General features: G+C 44.8%; 1 protein-coding gene across 1 annotated transcript in view; it reads left to right on the top strand.

The window, feature by feature from the left end:
* The window catches only part of NOL10 (nucleolar protein 10), a 65,207-nt gene that overhangs the window by 17,593 nt on the left and 26,046 nt on the right, over positions 1-21,568 (top strand). The window contains exons 12-13 of the mRNA XM_016127106.2: positions 1,335-1,401; positions 4,163-4,215. Coding sequence (XP_015982592.2) covers positions 1,335-1,401; positions 4,163-4,215 — 120 coding nt within the window. The remainder of the gene's footprint in view (positions 1-1,334; positions 1,402-4,162; positions 4,216-21,568) is intronic.

Raw genomic sequence — 21,568 nt, 5'->3', positions numbered from 1 at the left:
TGCATGTGTTGGCCTTGACTGGGGAGGGTTTCCAGGGTTTTCTCAGGACGATTCATGGTGTCTTAGGCTGGAATTTTCTCTGCTGCTTTCCTGAGAACCCAAGTTAATTTACTCTAAAGCAGTATTTATTTTTAATACTTTAAATGCAGACATTTTATTTTAAAAAATTCATAAAATATAGGTAAAGTAAAAGTTATCCTTGACCTGACTGACATCCTGCCTCAGGGTCACGGCGGCAGCTGGTTTGGTTGTGCCCCCCAGGCCCTTTAACTGCTGCACGGTTTTCCATAGTGTGGCTTTCCGCTACCTGGGGCACCTTTTCTTTTTCATTCCATACAATTGTAGTTCCCTTTTGTCCCCTTCCTTTTTTCTTCCCTCTTCCCTCCCTGTTTCAGTGGAATTTGAGAAGAAAGGGAGGTAGCTGTGTGAACGTCATTGTCTTGAATTAGAACTGGGCTGCCGTTTTCCGCCGAACAGATAACCATCCTTCCTAGACTGTAACTATCACCTCCCCGCCGTGGGAGCCCCTGACCGTGAGTCGCTGCGTGCAGGAGCTGGTGGACATTTCGACGCCAGTTCTTGGGGTGCTCGCTCTGCAGTTGCCACGCAGGCTGTATCCGGCAATGCTGGCGTGACGCACGCGCCCTCGGGACCGACACCCACGTCTCTCGGCTTCGTTTCACTTGCTTCCGTCGTCTCTCTTCCTCGTTACCTTTTTCCATGTCCATCTTCTTCTCTCTTACTTTTCTTCTCAATTTTAAAAAAGAGTACACTTCCCCTCGCATTTAAAATAAAAATGGTTTAGGTTTAACTATGTAACTGACGCTTCATTTATGAATAACATTTCGTTTTGTGAGTTGCTTTGTGCCCATTTTTTTATTCGATCCCCCTCAATACCTCGAGATGCAGGTATGGCAGGTGTCGTCGTCATTTCACCACGTGGACCATCTCTCCTGTAGTTCCTTTGAGTACAAGTTTAACTGGGGCATGTTTTCCAGATCAAAGGAATAGCTTTCGAGTTGACATACAACTTTATCTTCAACTTGGCCCTGCCCTGTCGTGCAGATGTTGTCTCTAGAACTTTGTGTCTGTTTTCTTGGTTAAGTCAGCTCTCCTCTCTTGGCCTCAGTTTCTTTGTCTCTAAAATGAGAGCATTCGATAAATTGATAGTATGAGTTCTCTGAGATTTTTTAAACTGAAAATCTGTGATTTCAATTCAGTGATTTTATTACGTTACATACCAGTATGTGGTTATGTCTCCAGTATGTTTTGTTTATGTGGCATTGCCAAAAGCTGTCTTCATTTTAATAATTCCTTGTTGCTTACTCTTTTAGGGGAAAATCTTTACCTCCTTGGAGCCAGAACATGACATTAATGATGTCTGCCTCTATCCCAACTCAGGTATGTAGTTCATAGCCATGGTCATGCAGTGAGACTGTGCTTTATTGGGTTTTGAACTCATTTTATTTCTTAAGGCAAGGTTCGGCTTGGTCAGGATATTGTATTTACTTGGAGAATCAAGAGCGGGAAGTGCTTGGATGATTCAGAAAGTGGCCCCCTCGGTGACAGTCCTCAGCCAGCCTAGCTCTTTGTAGACACCAGTAACCGCATGTAGTCAGGTGGCAGGTGAGATGCTGTGCTCATGTGCTCGTTAGCTCTCCTGTGTGATTAGTCACGGTGTGTGGAACTCGAGGCCCGGGCTTCTGAGAGGTAGAAATGTGAAGAGTGCCATTTTGTACCAGCGGCCTTAGCAAGAGATTAACCACACGGAACTAGCCAAATAATTTATTTAGCAAGCACAGTAAGACAAGCACCCCGACTGCTTTTGGGGTTCGGATCCGAGCGCGGTTGACCCCACTGCTTCCTCTCTTCCCCGCGCTTTACCACTCCCTCCGCCTGTAATGCCGCTCCGTATGTTTCGTGCTTAATCATGAGCTTAATCATGTTTTAGAAAAGCTAAAACGTTCTTCCTCCTTTACCTTCTCACTTACTCACTTTGAAGTGATTAAAGTCGCATCACGGTTACTGTTTTGTCATGTTTCTCTAACACTAAGCTTGCTCAGAATGTCGGGAAGTGCTTCCGCCCCCCTGGCTTCCCCCGCCCCCCTCAGCGCCTGGTCTTCCTAGGTGGTCTCCCATCCAGGCACTAACCAGGCCTGACCCTGCTTCACCTCCAAGATGAGGCGGGACCGGGCGTGTCAGGGTGGCGTGGCCGCAGACTCCTGGCTCCTCTGAGCTCCCGCTCGGGTTGCCCATTCAGCTGGCTCTGCGTCAGGCAGCATCCGTGGGTCCGGGCGCTCACGAGGCTGCACTGCTCTGGGACTTGGGTGGCATCATCATCACACGTGCTCGCTGAGCACGTAAGGCCATGTGCCCTGTGCCATGTGCCCTGCGTCCCGTCTGAATTCTGTCACGGAATCAGAGCGGCACCCTTGTGTGGTGTGTGGGGCCGACGTGGCCGTTCACTGCCGAGTGGCCGGCGTCCAGGGTGAGCCCGCAGAGCCGGGGAAGGGGCGTCTTCAGCAGGAGCCTCGTGGCTGTAACGCGTCCGTCCTCAGCAGTCGCCTGTAATCGCGTCTCGCGGGTCTAGGAGTGCTGGCGGCGCTGCTCGCGAGACTGGGGGAGCACAGGTGCCCTCCCGTCGCCACCTCGGGGAACCTTCGTGTCCAGGGCCAGAAAAGGCCCCGGATGGAAACCCGCAGGGGCTGCGGGCTATGGGGGTGTCGCCGAGTCTCGCTTTTCTCGACTTCACCACGTGCTTTTGGATGTTTTCGTGGTGCGCGCGTGTGGCTCGTGCCTGGCCCCCACCTTGGAGTCCTGTGCGAGGCGCGGCTCTGCTGAGACAGCCTGCCTTCTGCTTATTCGTTGACCTCGTCTATCTCAGCATTCCGTTTCTGTAACAACATAAATATCCTTTCACAAGCTTTTGTATTAACAAAAGCAGTAAAAAATACTTTTCAATACTTTTAAATACTCTTTGTCCTTGACAGTTGGTATATTTCATTGATTGTGGTCTGATCATCCCGACGTCCTCCCTCTGTGGATTCCTCTATTGTATTTTACAAATAGATCTTTAAATTGAATGTAGTTTGGTCGATTTGTAAAACTTTAAAAACAAGAAATCTTCTTGAGTTTGAACTTTACCTCTAAAATTCTCTAGCTTATGACGGGACTTCAGCCCCTTTGAGCTTTGTTTTTTTTGATCTGTAAAATGGAGTGATGATAGTTCTCATTTCAGAGAGTTGTTGCATGGTCGCTAAGATAATACACGGGAAAGTGCTTAGTAAGTTATACAGGACTCCCCGCCTAGTGGCTGGTTTCAGTTTTTTTTTTTAAATGCATCGCTCTGGAAGGGGCCTGTGAGGATTGGAGCTGCCTCAGGAGACTCTGGGGGAGGAGTAGGTTGCAGATGTGGCAGAGAACAGAACCTGACTGAGACCCCTGAACACTTCGCATCTGTACCAAAGAGTAAGCGATTCACGGGTGACAGTTCCTACTGGGGTTACTGGGAAATCTTTATTGAATGCCAGAAAGTCGCCCCTCACTTCAATTTTGATTTCTTAAAATGCTGACCCGAGAAGACTAAATTATTAACCACTTTGCTGGTTGAGTCTGTGAGTGAATTATTTTGGCAGAGTAACGGGTATTAGATTCTGTGAAGGTCTTGGCTGGTATAGCTCCACATGGCATTTCCCATAAGTCGTGTTTTCCATTCAGGTGTGAAGTTGTAATTCAGACATTAGGAACTACTTTACCTTAGTTCTTTGATTGGTGATTGGCAGAAAAAAGCCTCCCTTCTTAATTTCGTCATCATCGTCGTCATCATCATCGTCATTATTATATTTATAAATAGTGCATTGAAACTACATTTTGTCTATGTGTCTGAAGTTTAATATTTTCCCCCTTAAAAATGATGGCAAACTGTAGACCTGAGCGCTTTATGGTGGACACTGCTCATTCGCTTAGCCGGGCCAGGTGATCTCTCGGAAACCGAAGGCGCTCCATCTGGGCGAGCGAGGGACGGTCGCGCACCGCCTGGCATCCGGGGCCCGCTGCCGCGCACTGTGCTCTGAGCGCCTCGGGCATTTCAGAGTCGACGACTAATAGGAAAGAGGCCTGGTCTTTTCCCGTGTGTTTACCTTTCCGTTGTGTTTACCTTTAGGAATGCTTCTGACTGCCAGTGAGACCCCCAAGATGGGCATCTATTACATTCCGGTAAGTAATACAAGTGTTTCCTATGGAAACAGGACAGGCAAAGATCATTTATTTGTAAACTGGATCTGCTGAGAGACGTTGAGTCCGCATGTGGCTGTGTAAATGACACACAGTGGACCAGCTCGTAGGTTCACTTTGCTTCCCGGAGCCAGTAAAACAATGCCTCACCATTCCTTTATGGGAGACTCCTTAATGTCGCTTAAAATAGGCGTTAGAAATTGTCCTTTGTTCCTCTGATTTACTTTTTTTTTATATTTCAAAGTATTTCAGAATCTTAAACTTTCAGCTATTAGTGATCAAAAGATCAAATTCTAAAATAAAAGGCTAATACTCTTCTGTTCATCTCACTGGAGTTCATTTCTTTTGAAAATGAGCCACGTACAAAACAAACTGTCTTAGATCGACATGACTGGTGCCGGCGTGCAGCTTACAGTCCTGTCCGCTTTGCTGTTGTTTCTTAAAGAATTCTTCCTTGGCATACGCCGGAAGCTTCCCCACCTTCACCTGCTGGTTGACAGCAGGAGGGGAATGTCGGGAAGCAGGGTCTTCTTCACAGAACAGCACGCGGCCCGGAGCCGGCAGCCAGTCGCTTTACGGGCGGCGGACTCTCCCTTTTCTGAGATTTGGGGGGAAGAGAGTGAGGGGTGAGGGGCGTTGAAGATCAGAACTTTGGAGTGGTGAGCTCTCTGCGCTTCAGCCTCCGGTTATGAAGATTCTTTATATTTATGATGGTTCTTTTATAGTAGCTCAACTGTGTGTGTATTCCCCCCCCCCCCCACACACACCAAAAAAAAAGTATTCTGGTTGATGTTGACACTCTGCGGTTTCAGGAAACTGCTTTGTTGTTCAGAGCACTTTGCGCTGTTTCTGTTGGTTAAAGCAGGATGAAGGCCATTCAAACAGCAGCTTTTCCATTTTCCTGAGTTGTCATTTGTTCCTTTTCCTTGGACCTCACAGATACTGCTTTCGTATTCCTTTTAGTTTATCCGTCTTTCCTTGTCTTCATTTGTCCAGTAAATATCTATCGATGGCATCGACTCCGTGTCAGGCGCAGTGCTACATGCTGGCGCCGTGGCAGCGTGGAGGACACTGCCCCTTTTCTCAAGGAGCTCGTCGCTAGGGAATGAAACAGGAGAGTAGGCAGTTTCAGCTGAGTGTGATGACAGAATGGCAGAAGTAAGAAAGGGTACTTCAGAGCACTCCCGAGGTGAGACCCTTAACCCAGACGGGGCCGGTGGGAAGTGCGGAGGGCACTTGCCCAGAGAAACCTTCCAGGGGGACTGGTGTCTAAGGAGGGACCTGAAAATGATTCTGTGCAGCGGATGAAGAGGTGGGCGCAGAATGGGAGAGGGACCTGGACGTCGAGGAACGGTGTGTGCGGAGAGTGAGGAGAAAGAAATCCTCATGGCCGAGCGTTAGAACGAGAGGCATGGGGGTGAGACCTGAGGCGGAAGGGACCACAGCCACGTCGCAGAGCCGAGGAGCCGGGTGTGGGGCACACAGGCCAGGCTGTCCCGGAAAAGTTTTAAGCGGTGGAATGATGTGATCAGATTTGCATTTTGGAAGGATTACTTTGGTTCTGCCGCAAGGAGAGTGGATTCGATAGGATCTAATCTGGAAGCAACGAGAACAGGCTGGAGCTGTCTCCTGGAGAGATGATGGTACCTGTGATACCCGGACCAGGCCTCCTGCTTTAGTAGGTGGAGGCTTTGGGCTTCTGGGATGATTTGAGGGAAGGCCGTTCCGGCAGGCAGTAACTTCAGAGGTTTATTATCTTCGAATGGCCAAATGGCACGTCTCAGCGTGTTCACTGGCGGAGACTCGTACAGAATCACGAGAAAGGCCTTCCCGCGTCACACGGCCGTCTCCCAGTGCCGGCCGCCTCAGGGAACGTTGTCAGGAGAGGCGGAACGAACCGGCCTGCCCCCCAGCCTCTGCTGCTCGTCCCGGGACAGGTCTCCTCCCATCTTCCTCGTCGCAGCGCTTGCTGTGTTTCGATCTTCCGCATCTGCCCGTGAGGTGCTGATGTCTTGAATCGTAGCACTTTCCCCGGGTCACAGTGTGTCCCAGCTCCCAGCGGGGAGGTGAAAGCACTCTAGAGATAGAGCATGGGGGGCCGCCTTGGGAGTCTGCTCCGTGGACGAGGACCCGCAGGCTGGAGAGCCCCTTGGCATGGGGGCGGCAGGGGCCGTCCTGGACACTTTTGCCACAAGGCCGGCTTACTGGCTTGTGCTGCGTTGGTGGCGATGGGCATAGAGCCGGAGGGATTGTTAAGGTTGTGAGACAGGCCGGGTCATCGATTAGATATGGGGAGGAAGAGGAGAAAACCAAAAATGACAGCCGGCTTCTGCGTGGGTAGTGTGTTGACGAGGAGGTCAGTTCCTGAGTGCAGGAAGAGAAAGGGGAGTATTAAAAATTTCCCGTTGGTATCATGTTCTACATCATACAGTGACCTTTTAAAGAAACAAACACACAGCTTTTTTGATTATGCAAACAGTGTATGCATATTCCTGTTTATTCCAAGTGTTAATAAAAGAAAATAAAGACCCCCCCCATTTTCCCCTGGATATTAAGCACTATTAATATTTGAATGTATTGTCTTTCAATTATGCTTATAATGTTACATGTGCAAAGTCATGTTTTATATATAAATTCGTATCCTGATTTCTTCAGTTAACCATGGAAATGTTACTTCTAAGGCATTAAAATTACTTACAACATATTTAGTTATCTCTCTTATAGAATCTTACTACTGTAGGAAACTCGTTATTCACCTAGCACTCTTTGGATCTGTTTCTTAGGTAACGGGGACTTTAATTAGCACGCGTGAGTGGGGGCTGGGTGCCAGCCAGGTGATGGGAAACTGCCTTCGTGACAGACGTTAGCTTCGTTTATAAGACTTTCATTTCAACTTTTTAACTCAAATGTAACAAAAAACTAAAAAAATCCACAGAGACAACTCCCAGATGACCGCGTGTGTGGGGACAGTTAGAGCCTAAGTTACTCTTGCTCAGCTGAGCATTGTGCTGGAACTGAGAGTGTTCCTTCCTGACCCGCCTTGTCCCCTGCTGCCTCGCGCTGGACACTGTGTATAGTGTCACTGTCTTTACTTAGAACCTGCTCTGTATGATACTCTTTCCTTCAAAGCAAAGGGAGCCCAGGGGTCTGAAAGCCTGCCATTTTCCATAAGATTTTATCAAACTTACCAAGCTGACATTTGGCACAAAGATTTAGCTGAGACCTGCAGAACCAGAAAAGAGTGTGTTTAATATATGATTCATGCCAAACATAGGTGATTTGGACCGTGATTTGTATTGACAGCTTATAAATCAGGTATGAAAATTCTTTTCCCTCCTTTGGGTCCATGCTAAAAATGAAGACACCCTAATGTTCCTGTAGCTTGTTGATTTTTGCCTTTCTGATAGCATCTTTCTTGAGTACTTGAACTCTTTATAGATTAAATGCAATTCCTGATTTACGTGCTCTCTGTAGGCTTTTATGACCACGTAGATTTTCTCCAGCCTTTTTCACATTTTCTCAGTGACCAGAGACCAGAATCCCTTATTTTATTTCTTTGTTTGATTTTTAAATTCCGGGGCCTAATTCAACTGCAGCTCCTGAGACTAATGCCAGAAATTGTTCCTCAAGTTTAGTTTTTCTGACACATAATTTAACCTTAGGTCAGTTCTTTATAATTAACACCATTGGCAACTATGTGGACTCCAGAGGGACCCCAAGTCTCCGTGGGCACCCAGCCCAAAACCCTGCCAGCGTGGTTCCCGGCGTTTCTGCTGGGAGCGTGCTGAGCCCCGAGCCCCAGTGTATCAGCGAGCTCCCGAAACCACTCACTGGTAGTTGATCGCTTGCCTGCTTTATTAGATATGTGCCAGAGTATAATTTTTAGGCAGTAAGATAAGAATCAGTTCCTTTGCTCTGATAGTACATTCTAATCAGCCAGATCAGATAATCTTGGCATGATGCAATCATTGTGTTTGAGAGTGCTGGCAGGCTTCTGAAAGTAATGCCTCATCCAAAAGATTTAATGATGATCCTGTTAACAGGCTGAACTCTTTCCTGGAAAAATATGAAGGGAGAATGTGAAAATAAGGACACTTAGCTTTTGTTGGGCCACTTTTAAAATTTGTCCAAAAGTTAGCTTAGCATCTAGGAAGGGACAGACCACCTGTCTTAGAGGTTGGAAACAATCCCATTGCTTTTCTTCCTGTGTGTACCTGTGCTTTTAAGTTGGGGTTTCCGGAAGGGCTGTGTATGGTCCCTCCTAAGATTTGGGTTTGAATCTGGACCCCGATTGGTCCAGTTGATCCGTTTCAGTTCAAAACCAACATGTTTTGTGGTGGTCTAGAGGTAAGAGTTCAGCTTTCTCAAAGCCAATATTGAAGACTCATTTATGGCTACTAATTTGACATTCACTGAATTCCGCAGATATGAGAGCTCTTTGGCCCACTAATGTATGCTGAAATGGACTTGAACAGACTAGTGTCTGTAGAATGCTGAAAGCGATGATCACATGTTCATCTAAAATGCTCATTTAAGCAGAGAGCTGTTAGACATAGTGACAGAGTAATTTTGTTAGAAATTCCTATTTTACAGTGCCAGTAGCAACACATTCTCCTGGTTTAGGGAGGTAGTGCCAGATGCAAAGAAAACAGTCCGCTGGGGAATCTGCCAGCATTCAAAGAATTTACCAAACGGAACATAAACTGAACAAGGAGTTGCTAAAATGTTTTCACACCAAAGGATTTTTCAACATGCTGTAAGGAAGAGTGGAAGCTTTTGAAACATTATATAGCAAGAAGGGGAATTTGAGGTTATCTAGTCCAACCCCTTAATTTACAGCTGAAGAATCAAGTTATTTGTTCAAGGTCGAACGCCAAGTCGGTGGCAGAGCTAGATCCAGAAGGCATTCCTTCATTCCTCATTGCGTCGTGGAAAGAGCTTAGATTTTGGAGTTGGTCTGACCTGAGTTTGAATACCAGCTTTGCCACTTATAAATCTCTTGACCTTGAATGAGTTATTTACTCTCCCTGAGTCTTACTTTCTTGAACTACAGAAGAGAAATGGTGCTGTGAGGCAGTCACGTGCAATAGATGGATTCTTTCAGCCATTCATTGTGGCGCCTGGTCCGTGGTAGGTGTTCATCCGATAATTGCTGTTACACTTTCTCGCCATGAGCAAAACTCAAGGGGTCCGGTGGCGGAGTATTTAGCGTTACATGGGCTTGGGCCTTTTTGTAGCCTTAGGAGGTTTGTGTTACTGAGCAAAATAAAGATACACTGAAGAGGTTGTGACAAAGTCATATGTGTGAGCAAGGAAAATGGTTTCAGAAGTACAATATGGGGTAGTGCAGTCTGTTATAGGTCGTATGCAGAGTAGGTTGGGAATTGTTGAACACTGCTGGTTTTGCTGTTAACTGTTGAAACAGAAAGCAGCGATGAAATCTAGTTACTAAAATAAGAAATCTGATTTTTAAAAGCGAAGTCCATTACCCCCCCCCATTTTATCATCAACGCACGCCTTTTGTAGAAAATGGCGAATAAAGACGAGTAAGAGAAAACTCAATCACCTTTCTATCACCCAAAGGTAAACATATTAACATTTTGCTGTATTTTTCCATCATTTTAATCAGAAGCATTGTTTCTGTGGTTTTATATCTTGCTTCTTTCCCACTTAATTAATATTCCCCATGTTGTTACGACTTTTGGAGATCATAAAAAAGTGGGTTTTGTGTGGGACTATAAAAGTAATATATAGTTACTTTTTTAGTTTTTAAATATCAGAAAAAGACGAAAAACCAACTATAGTCTTACTAGTCAGACTTTCTAATATTTTTGTTATATTTTCTTTGCATTTAGGAATACTATAGTCACTTCTGGTTCGATTTACAGTGAAACCTTATAATTAAGTTCATTTAGCACATTTAGGAAAATGTGCTCTGTTAGATTCACTGAAGGACACCCGGAGGGTTCAAATGTAAGTTAATAAGTGTTGCGTTTCATCTTGCCTGCTTGACTTTACAACCTGATCTCTATATAAGAGGTTAAACCAATGAGATGAAACTTCAGAAATGTTAAATGCGACAGATAGCGGGGGGGGGGGGAAGGGAAAGGGTTTTTAATGTAGCGAGCAAGTTAAAAATGGGTGAGCTGCGGCTTGACAGCAGCATCTGAGGGGTTCATTCAGCCATAAGTCACGGGAGGGAGTATCATACAGTGTCGACAGTGGGGAAGGGCACGGCATGATGCGAAGGGGCGATTTGGGGGCTCCCGATGTGAGTGCTCACTGCGAAGTAGTTTTCAGGGGGAGGGTTGGAGAAAGCGCAGGAAAGGGTTCAGGGCTTTGTCACCAGGCACCGACCGGAGGCGGCCTGTTTCTGGGAGGTAGGAAGAGAATGGGATCGTGGAAGAAGGGCCCCTTATGTGAGGTAGAGAAAATGATGCGGCATCGGACTAAAGAAGAACATTTTCATCGTCGAAAGTGCGGGAGGAGCATCAGGATATGGGAGGGTGTGAAGGACTGACCTTTCAGAACTGCTAAAAGGAAGAAAAAGGTAAATTCGAGTGGAAAACACAATTAAGTTCAAAGGTGTGTATTCTTTAGACGCCTTGTTTCGTAATAGTGCAAATGGGACATTGTCTATCAAGAAAAGCATTTTAAAGACCAACTCAAGCCTATAAGAAAGATCTGGAAGGATAGGATATCCTATGAAAATTAAGACCCAATTTTGTGAAGGAAAAAATGTAAAACACTTACAGACAGAACTTTCAGGTAGTAGGAGAGTCGAATTCCAAACTGTACATTTTCATTACCTTTTTCTAATTAACACAGAGAGTGATGCAAAGCAGATACATTTCTTTCTAGTGAGTTTCCTTTCTAACCCAAGCTCACAGCAAATCTGTCATAATTGAATTTTATCTTTTGCATGAAATTGCTTTATAAGGCCTGGTGTTCTGTTTGTAATTTTTCAGTTATATATTCATAAATATCAAATGGGAAGTAAGGCACAAAAGTCAGGTGGCTACTAAAGTATTCTGTTCTAATACAAACAAGTTGTTTGTGTCATTATGAAGGGGAAATGTGGGCTTCCTATTTTAATCTAAACACTTTGCAGCAGTAACACAGTATCTGTGGCATTTTTCTCGACAGGAAATCCTTTCCACTTCCCATCACAATTTATTGGGTCACAAGAATAGCAGACATACAGAAAGCATTAATGTGTGACTCTCAGGAAGTAATTTTCTGAGCATCCTGTCACATTTTCAAAAGTTAATTTCAGTTCTGCTAGGTAAAAATACACGTAATTTCCATATAGAAATATTTGATGCACATACTGTTTCATTTTATTATGTTACTGTATCAGATGAGACTTGTTTTTGTTTAAACAGTTACACATCTGGCATGCTCAGCTTCTTGAAAATAAATGACAACTTCCTATTCAGATGGGAGTTAGTTTGAATCAATTTTTGACCAAAGGTCTTGTCTCCAGCTCTGGCTGGCACCTTAATCTCGGTGCTTACCAGGTTGATCTCTTTACCGTTTTTGCTTTGGGCAAGACAGAGTGGGAAGTAACTCTGGTATTCCAGTGCCCTCTTGGTGAGGTCACAGAGGAGGCGACGAGAGGGTGTTCGAGCCAGGGACTGGCTGTAGTTTCTGAGTACACCTGACTGCGTGGGCTGCGTGGCAGTTTCATCAATTAATGTGCCCCTTACGTGCTCTGGTTTTTTATTGTTTTGTTTTCTTTTTTTCCTTAAAAATAGAATGCAAGTTATGCAAATAGGAAAGAAATTTGGGCTGCATTCTTTTAAAAGGCCCAGCTTTACAGAAAATAAGAAAGTTCTAGGGCTTGCACTGTCTGCACCTCGATTCAGTGTTCTCCATCCCAAGAAAGCTTGTCTTCTGATACCACGTGCTTGGACGAATGCTCCACGAAGGCAAGACTTTCCTTTTCCGTTTTGCTGCGTCCCCTATGCCTAGAACAGCGTCTGGGACTTTGTAGGCCCTCACCGAATACATGCTGAGTCGAAGGAATGAATATTATTGGTACTTCATTTTTTAAAACTTACAGAAAATTTTCAAATATCCATAAAAGCCGAGAGAAGCATAATGAGCCCCATCTACCCATCTCTGCTTCAGTATTATCAGCTTTTCCCCCTTGATTTTTGGAGGCCAGAGGTGGGATTGGCTTATTTTACTAGCACTTTAAATTCCTCTAAAAGGCAGTCATTGAGAATTGTTAAATGTGGAAGATCTCGATCTTCACGTTGGCACAAATCTTTAATTAGGTTACATACTTCCTTTCTTGAGGACCAGGATATTATTCTTGGTTGAAAAACAATGTGTGAACAATGGCAGCGAGGCACGTTGAAAGGTTAGCTGTACTTATCTGCACTTCTCGCAGGTCGGCACGTCGTATCACGCATTCATTCCTGTAGGCGGCATTTTTTAGAGCAGTTTTAGGTTCACGGCAAAATCGAGTGGATTACATAGCGAGTTCCCGCACACCGTCACACACGCACACACGGCCCCCCCCCCAGCACTCTGCTCCCCAGTGGCACATGTGTTGCAGTCGGTGAACCCGCACCGACACGTTATCCCCAAAGTCCCCAGGGTTCACCCTCGGCGTAGCACGGTCCGTGAGCTTGGACAGATGTGTGATGACGCGTGTCCACCACTGTGGATCAGACAGAGTGGTTTCGCTGCCCCGGAGCTGCTCGCGTGCTCTGCCTGCCCATCTCTCCCTGCCTGTCCCCTCAGGCCACTGGCAGCCACTCATCTTTTCACTGTCTCCTAGATTAGCCTTTTCCGGAATGGCGTGCAGTTGGAATCATGCAGCTCATTTCTTTTCTTGCCGAATACGGTTCCACGGTGTGGATGGACCGCAGTTGGCTCACTCAGTCGCCCGAAGGACATCTGTTGGGGAACGTGCGCATGCTGGTTTTCACGCAGACATACGTTTGCGACTCCTTTGGGCGAACAGCACAGAGCACGGGTGCCGAGCCCCATGCAGGATGTTCTGTTTCATGAGAAACCGCCACACCGTCTCCCAGCGCTGCCGTGCCGCTCTGCGTGCCCGCCAGCGGCGAGCGAGGCTTGCTGGGTCTCCGCATCCTCGCCAGCGTTTGGCGTCGTTAGTGTTCCGATTGCCGCCATGCTGATAGGTGTAGAGTGTATCTCATTGTTTTAATTTGAAAATACCGTTTTCATATTGGTCACTGAGGAAAATGCCACCCTATGCTTTTCTCCTTGTGTGTTTGACTATGTAGTCTGTGTTGACGGTTTGAATATTTTCGTTTTCAGCTTGAATATTTTGTGGGGCTGGGTCATTCATTAAACAGACACTTGGTAGCACCTTTCATGCACCCGCCCCAAGGCCTGGGATGTGAGCGGGGTGAACCGTGTTCCATTCACAGAGATGAAAGCTCCCGAAGGTGGGGGAGACGCTAAACTCGGTTTGGGAAACGTCAGCCTGTCCCGAAATTCCCTCTCCCGTGTGTATGAGTTAAAACTCTGGAGTTTCAGACAGTCTCGCTCTCTGTTCTTGAATTTCCCCCGTGGGAAAATCACCTTGCTCGTGTCTACTCCAAAGGTCTCTTCCAGGACCAGTCCAGGTGTTTGCCAGGGCCCTGGATCCCGAATCGTGGGCTGGGCGTCTGCCCCCTTATAGCAATTACTTGAAATAATTGACGTTTCGGTTCACTGTTGTAAGTGGCTCGTTAAGCCTTGGGATCTATGTATGTATTATCTGTATCTGTGTCTTTGTCTTTGGGGAATATTATCTGTTTTGCTTTGGACAAAATAGTCTAATTCTTTAAAGAAATTTTAAAAATACATAACCTAGAAATGAGAAGTCGTTCATAACCACTCCTCCCGCCACCATTATAACGTGATGAGATGGTGCACATTCTTCACAGTTAAGTTCATTCGTCCCCCGCTCTCAACGCAAACCATACACACACACACACACACACACACACACCACACACGCACACGCAGACTTAATATTTAATCTTTATGCATACTATTCTGAACGGCTTTGTTGGTCACTAATGACATCATTCTGATTGGCACCTATAAATGAAACCCATTCTTTTTAATAGTTGCATAGCATTTTGTTATACAGATATCTCATGATTCATTTACCTAGTTTCCTGTTCGTGGATATTCACCATCCGTTTCTTTGAACGTTCTAAACCAGTGCGGTTTAGTAGAGCTTCCCGCGCTGGCGGGAATTCTCTAGGCCTCTGTCCGGCATGGTCGCTGCTGGCCACGTGTGGCTCTTGAGCACTGGAGATGTGGCTAGTGTGCCCCAGGGACAGACTCTTAAATTTCGTTTCATTTTAATTAATTTAAGAAAGATCCATGACATACTTCGTGAGTTTAGTTCCAAGAGTTTGTCTTCCAGACATATCAGTACACATACCTCCCTTTACCAAAAATGACCTCTTCGTACCTTATTGAGCATCTCTTTTTACCTCGGTTGCCAGGGAGCCCACAGTTAAGTTTTTGGTTCGGCTGCAGCAATTGGTCTTTTACCTCTCGTCATTCCCCCGGCCAAACTATATAACTTCCCTCTCACTCTGAATTTAAAGATTTCATTATGTGTATGGACTTTATTATAAAACTCTTCTCTTTTTTGAAAATGGTTAGATTTTTACGTGAAGGTTTTGGAATCTAGTCTGAGACTTCACTAAGAATAGATTGAGGCGCTATCCACGTTGCCTCCTGCTCATGGCTCTGCATACACACGTCACATACCCTGATGGCACAGCACAGTGTCACGTGCGAGAGTCTTTTTCATCACCTCAGTGGGGAATAGCACCCTAAAGCAGAATTCCGCCTTGGGTTGTAGAAAGTGACTTAGGCAGTTAGTGGTTGGCCATTTTCTATTCACTTATGTGTCAAATTGGGTTCCTCTGCCCTCTTCATTTGCTCTGCCAGTATAAAGCCCTCCTTAGCTTTCTTTGGAGATACCCGGGAATCTTATTTTGCTTGAATTTGAAACATATTCTTCAGGATTTCCTAGTTCCATGCGTGGTGGCCTATAGATAAACAGTAACTGCCGAATGGTGGCAAAATATCCTTTGACCCTCCTAGATTAGAACCTTGAGAAGAAAGTGTACACAGATTTAAAAACATTTTTTTTTCCTTTGTTTCTGCCAAGTTTCCATCCCTTGATATTTTTTAACATTAGGATGCCCTTAGTTTTTATATAGACTTGGAGGGCGTACGGATATGAAGAGAAATTATTAATCAGTTCCTTCGCCTGCGAGGAAGTGGGCCAGAACCAGGACACCACTGATGTGGTCGCCAGGAGGGTGCACCGAAGCCGCCTGTGTAACTCTTGGCAGCAGTGACACGACAGCACGCGGTCTCAGCGGGTGCTCGTGGGCAGGTGTGCGATCAGAAAGATAAGCACGTCCCATGTGATGAAATTGGCCCGGTGCCTTTAGCACCACGGGGTAGCCGTGCGTGCGCATGTGCGCAGATACAGCCGTCAGGGCTGGGCATTTTTAGCATAATGAGGAAATTGGGAGAGGAAAGGGCTGGACGCAGGAGACTGAGCCCTGATTGGAGTTCCTGGAGCCGCAGACTCTGGCTGTGAACTCTGGAAACCGCATGGGATCCCTAGTGCGACGTGTTGATGGACACCAAGTGCTGGTTCGTAGCAGGGGTGCAAGGCCAGGCTCTGCAGGAAAGAAGGACCGGGAGGCCTTTAAAGAGATGTTTTTTTCTGTTTAACGGTGGACTATGAAGAAGATTGGGTCCATATTAAGATATTTTTTCCATTTTCTTGAGAATGGAAGGAAATGGAAGCTGAGAATCTTTTCCTGCTCTTTGTGGCATGGTTTGTAATGTTCATGAAAAGTAGACAGATGTAAAGGTTTTCATTCTACCTCAGATTAGAACTACTTAGATTAACTATAATGCAATTTAAATTCTTAAACTAAGAAATTTGTTTTGCGAAGGAATTTTTGGCGAATGAAACCGTCGCTCTCTTAAATCGCAGTGGTCGGTTTGAGAGCAGTTCTGCTCCTGTCCCTACACGTAGCAGGGCTGGGTGGCTTTCACCACGCTCCACGTCCTGAGTGTCACTAAGCGCAGAGTCGGCAAAGCGCCAGGGGACGCAGGCAGCCTGTGCTCAGGAAACTGCTCCTTTGTTTTCCCAGAGGCCCGCTTGCCGGTCTAGCACTTCAAATAAATATAAAAGTTTGAAAAAGGAAAGGAGTGGTATGACTTTCTGTGTCTCTTCATTTGGCGAAATAAACGGGATAGTTCGTACATCTGCCGGCTTGGTCTTTTCAGATGTTTGCTGAAAGGTAATTTCGTATTAGCTTCTTTCCAAAAAGAACCAAGGTGTGCCCCACCCCAGTCCCCACCCGTCTTTGCAGTAGATCTATGTGTCTGGTGGGGAAGGGGGTGTGGGGGGAGGTCTAAGTAGTTCTCGTATCTTTCCGGCCTCCCCGCAGCCCAGGGTCGCTTTATAAGGAATTTGTGGCCTCGTTTGCTCTTGGGATATGGTCCTCAGGCAAACCTGTATTGGACCCCCTTTCCTGGAAACTCATTTTATACCCAAAATTTAAATTTTTTTTTAAAAAAAGTGAAAAAAACACAAAAGTATAAAAATGCATGAAGATAAAATCCTGTAAGCACATGACTTCATAAACATTAATCATGCAAAGCCGAATGTTTAACATGGAAACAGTTTTAAGCGTTCCTGTGGCATACATCACCCATGCATTCTTGCCAGAAATGTGTCACCAAGTCTAATCCTGAGGAACAGTTAGCAGATGAAGCTCGCAGGGACCTCCACAAATCAGCTGGCCCGAACTCTTAGAAAATATCAACATCGTGAAAGGCGGTAAAGGCGGGGGACTCTTCTAGATTAAAGGAAACCCAAGAGACATAATAACCTAATGCAATGTGTGATCTTTAATTAGATTTTTTCAAAGTAACAGCTTTATGAAGATATAATTCACATGCCATAATGTTAATCCTTTCAAAGTGTATAATTCGGTGGCTCTTAGAGTTGTGTGATGATCACCACTAATTCCGCTGTTCCGTCACGGTGGAAAGGGTGTTCCAGGCCGGTCCCTTCCCCGTAACCACTAATCTGCTTTCCATGCCTGTGGATCTGCCCGTTCTAGACGCTCATCGCGGGGTGGGACCGCGTGCGGCCCGCGGCCGGCGTTTTCCCCTGCGCCGTCGGCAGGGTCTGCCCTGTCGGCTGCGCGTCTGCGCCTCGCCCTGCGTGCTGCCGCGTGACGTCCGGCCGCGTGCATGCACGCCCCGCCGCTCCTCCGTAGCCGGCCTACCGCGGGTTGTTTCTACCCTCGGCTGTTCTAAGTAACGTCGCTATGAACACGTTTTTGTGCGGACCGTGTCCTCAGTTCCCTAGGGTATCGACTCAGTGCAGTCGCCGGGTCGGGTGGGAACTGCGTGCTTACCTTCGTGGGGCCCCGGCAGACTCTGCCACAGCGGCCGCGCCACTTACGTTCCCAGCGCGAGGGCTCCGAGTCCGCCACGTTGTCATGGCTTGTCGCTTTCCTCTTCTTTGACAGGCGGCCTGGCGGGAACAGCCGGATTCGTATTGTGGTTTCGATTTTCACTTCCCTAATGACTAATGATGTTGGACGTCTTTTCGCATTTCATGGCCATTTTTATATCTTCTTTGGGGAAATGTCTTTTCAAGTCTTTGCTCATTTCTGAATTCGGTGGCTTGTCTTATTGTCGAGTTCTTTATTATTCTGCATGATACTAGACCTTTATCAGATAGACGATTTGCAAATGTTTTCTCCTATTCTGTGAGTTGTCTTTTCACTTTCCTTATCGAGTCCTTTGATGCACAGGAGTTTTTAATTTTGACAATGTCCAACTTATCTTTTTTTTTCTATTATTTGTGCTTTTGATGTCGTGTTTAAGAAACCATTGCCTCATCCATGTTTAGAAAGAGTGGAATTTTATAATCCAAATACCAGAAGGTTTACACCTGTGTTCTCCTCAGAGCTGTATAGTTTTCGCTCTTACGTTTAGGTTGTTGATCCATTTTGAGTTTTGATCCATTTCGAGTATTGCAGTCTTAACAAAATTAAGTCGTTCCAGTTCATGAACGTGGAATGTCTTTTTATTTGTCTTTAATTTCTTTCAACAAGATTGTATAGTTTTCGGTGTACAGCGTAGTTTGTCTTACATTTTTGAGATTAAATTTATTCCGGAGTGTTTTATTATTTTTTATGTTATTGTAAATGGGATTGCTTTCTCTATTCACTTTTGCCTAGTCCATTGCTAGTGTAGAAATGTAATATTGATTGTATCCTGCAACCTTGGTCAACTTCTTTTGTTAGCTCAAACTATTTTTTCATGGATTCTTCAATGATTTCTGTATGTGATCATCATGTTATCCGACAATAGAGCTGGTTTTACTTCTTTTTTTCCAACCTCTGGGTGCTTTTTATGTCATATTCTTTACTAAGTGCCCTGGCTAGACCTGCCAGTACAGTGTTGAGGAGAGGTACAGAGTACAGACACCTTCGTCTTGTTTCTAATCTTAAGAAAAAGCATTCAGTCTTTCACCGTTAAGTACGATGTTAGCTGCAAGGTTTTCATAGACATTTTTTTAGAAGTTCCTTTCTATTTCTAGTTTATTGATCAGGTGGGATTGGATTTTGTCAAATGCATTTTCCGTGTCTCTTGAGACAATGTGTTTTTTGTCCTTTTAACATGGGGTACTATCTTGATTTTCATATGTTGAACTATTCCTTAGCCAAGTCCCACTTTAGTAACTGTATTTAATCCTGTTCACATGCTACTGGGCTCGATTTTCTGTGATATACATAGAGGATATTTGTGAATTCCCCAAGTTTCCTTCTGTTACTCGTTTTTTATTTCATTCCATCGTGGTCCTCTGTTTGATCTCAATCTTTTTAAATGTATTGAGACTTGTTTTGTAGCCTACTGTGTGGTCTATCCTGGAGAATTCCATGTGCACTTGAGAAAAATGTGTATTCTGCTCTTACTGCGTACAGGGTTCTTTAGATGTCTGTCACTAGATCTAGTTAGAGTGTTGTCCAAGTCTTCTGTGTCTTTGCCATCTAGAACAAATAGTCATGGTCAAGAGTGGGACATTGATGTCTCCAGATACTATTGTTATATGGTCTGTTTCTCACTTTCAGTTTTTGCTTCATGTATTTGGGACTGTTAGGTACTAATATGTTTATAATTCTTATATCTTCTTAATGGCTTGACCCTTTATTGTTATTAAATCTTTTTTTTCTCTACTTTTTATTTTAAGTCTGTTTTGTCTAATCCTCTCTTGTAGCTAATGTTTGTATGGTATGTTTTACCACATCATATAATTTTACTTTCAACTTCTTTGTGTCTTTGAATTTAGCATGTGTTTCTTATAAATAGTATGTAGGTAGATCATGCTTTTTTTTATTCATTTACATTTATGTCATTACTGATAAAGTAGAATTTGTGTCTGCTTCTTTTGCTGTCTGATTTCTGAATGTCTTATGTCATTTTTGTTCCTCAGTTCCTTCATTACTGACTTTTGTGTTACATAGATATTTTCTAGTATTCCATTTTAATTTCCTTTTTGCTTGTTTTTCTATATATTTTTGAGTTTTTTTCTTGGTAGTCGCCCTGGAGTTTACCATTTACATCTTAATTTATAGTAATTTGGCTCAGAGTAATGCCAGTTTAATTTCAGGGGTATACAAACACTTTATTCCTACTTAGCCCCGTTTCCCTCCTCTTTTATGCATTTATTGCTTCAAATTATATCTTTAAAAATTCTGTCACTGTCAACTTACATTTATAACTCTTGCATGATGGAGTTTTTTACAAGGTGGGAAATCACCTGCTAATCTTATTGAGAATCCCTTTACGTGATGCATTATTTTCTCCTGATGCTTTCAAGATTCTCTTTGTTTTTCATTTCACAGTTTCCCTATGATGTGTCTGGGTATGGCTGTCTTTGAATTTTTTCTACTTGGAGTTGAGCTTCTGGGATGCGCCTCTTATTTTTTTAAGAGCAAATTTGAGATGGTTTTGGCCATTGTTTCTTCAGATATTCTTCTTCCCCGTTGTTTCTCTTCTCTTTCGGGGACTGCTGTTATGTGTGTGTTGGTCTACTTGATGACAGCCCACAGGTCTCCGAGGCTCTGTTTCATTTTCTTTCATTCTGTCTCTAAGACTGGATAATCTCAACTGACCCATTTTCAAGTTCGTTAATTATTTATTCCGCCAGTTTACATCTGTTGCTAGGCCCCTCTTTTGAATTTTTTAATTTCAGTTATTGTATTTTTCAACTCCAGAACTTCTGTTTAGTGCTTTTATAGTTTCAGTTTCCTTGTTGGTATTCTCTTCCATGAGCATTTGTTCTTATGCGTTTCTTCAGTTCTTTACGCCCGTCTATAGTAATTTGTTTAGAGTCTGTGTCCGGTAAGTCCAGTGCTCGAACTTCCTCAACAGATGGGTTTTATTTGTTGCTTTTTCCCTCCTCTGTCTGGGCCATGCTCATCATTCATGTCTTGTAATTTTTTTTTTTTTTGAAAACTATATGTTTTAGATAATAAATTTGGCAGTTATAAAACACAGATTCCCCCCCCACTAGCCCCCCCCCACACACACACCCCAAGTTCATTGTTACTGTTGCCATTTGTTTGATAATTCTTCCTAGACCAAGTCTGTAAAATCTGGTTTCTTTGTTATTGTGGCCACCAGAGTCTCCACTCGGTTCTCTTAATTGTCAGCTAATGATTGAATAAAAATTTCCTAAAATACCTGGAACCAATAAGGCTCCCAGCCTTTGTAAAGTAATCCTTGTCAGTGCGAGTCAGGTCCTGCTACTCCGCCTCAGGACCTTCCAATGGCTTCCATTCTCAGCAGAAAAGTAAAGTACCACAGCGGCCTACAGGGTCCCCTGCAGTCTAGCCCCCTCCCCCTCCCCCACAACAGGCGCTCCCTATGAGGCTACCAGGTGGTTTTTTTTTTTTTGCTGGTCCCCAAACATGCCGAGCAGTTCCGACCTCAGGGCCTTTGCGGCTGCCGGATACTTTCGTAGTGCCTCTCCTCCGGGTCGACATTCAGGTGTCGCCTCAGCAGGGCTCCCCTCTCCACCCCCCTCGCTCCCCCTGTGTTCTCCATCACCCTTCACTGCTTTCCTTTCCCCATAAATCAAAAATTAGCACTGTCTGTCATACTCTGTACTGTCTTTCCTTTGTTATTGTCCGCTTTCTGGGATGTAACCTCGTGAAGGTAGAGATTCTCGTTTGTTTTGTTCCCTGTTGTGTGTACGGGGAAGGGAACCCGCTTGGCGACAACTGTTGACCGG

Source organism: Rousettus aegyptiacus, unplaced genomic scaffold (assembly GCF_014176215.1).
Source record: "Rousettus aegyptiacus isolate mRouAeg1 unplaced genomic scaffold, mRouAeg1.p scaffold_m13_p_7, whole genome shotgun sequence".
Taxonomy (NCBI): Eukaryota; Metazoa; Chordata; class Mammalia; order Chiroptera; family Pteropodidae; genus Rousettus; species Rousettus aegyptiacus.
Note: the sequence above shows the minus strand (reverse complement) of the source record. Positions and strands in the feature narration are given on the sequence as shown.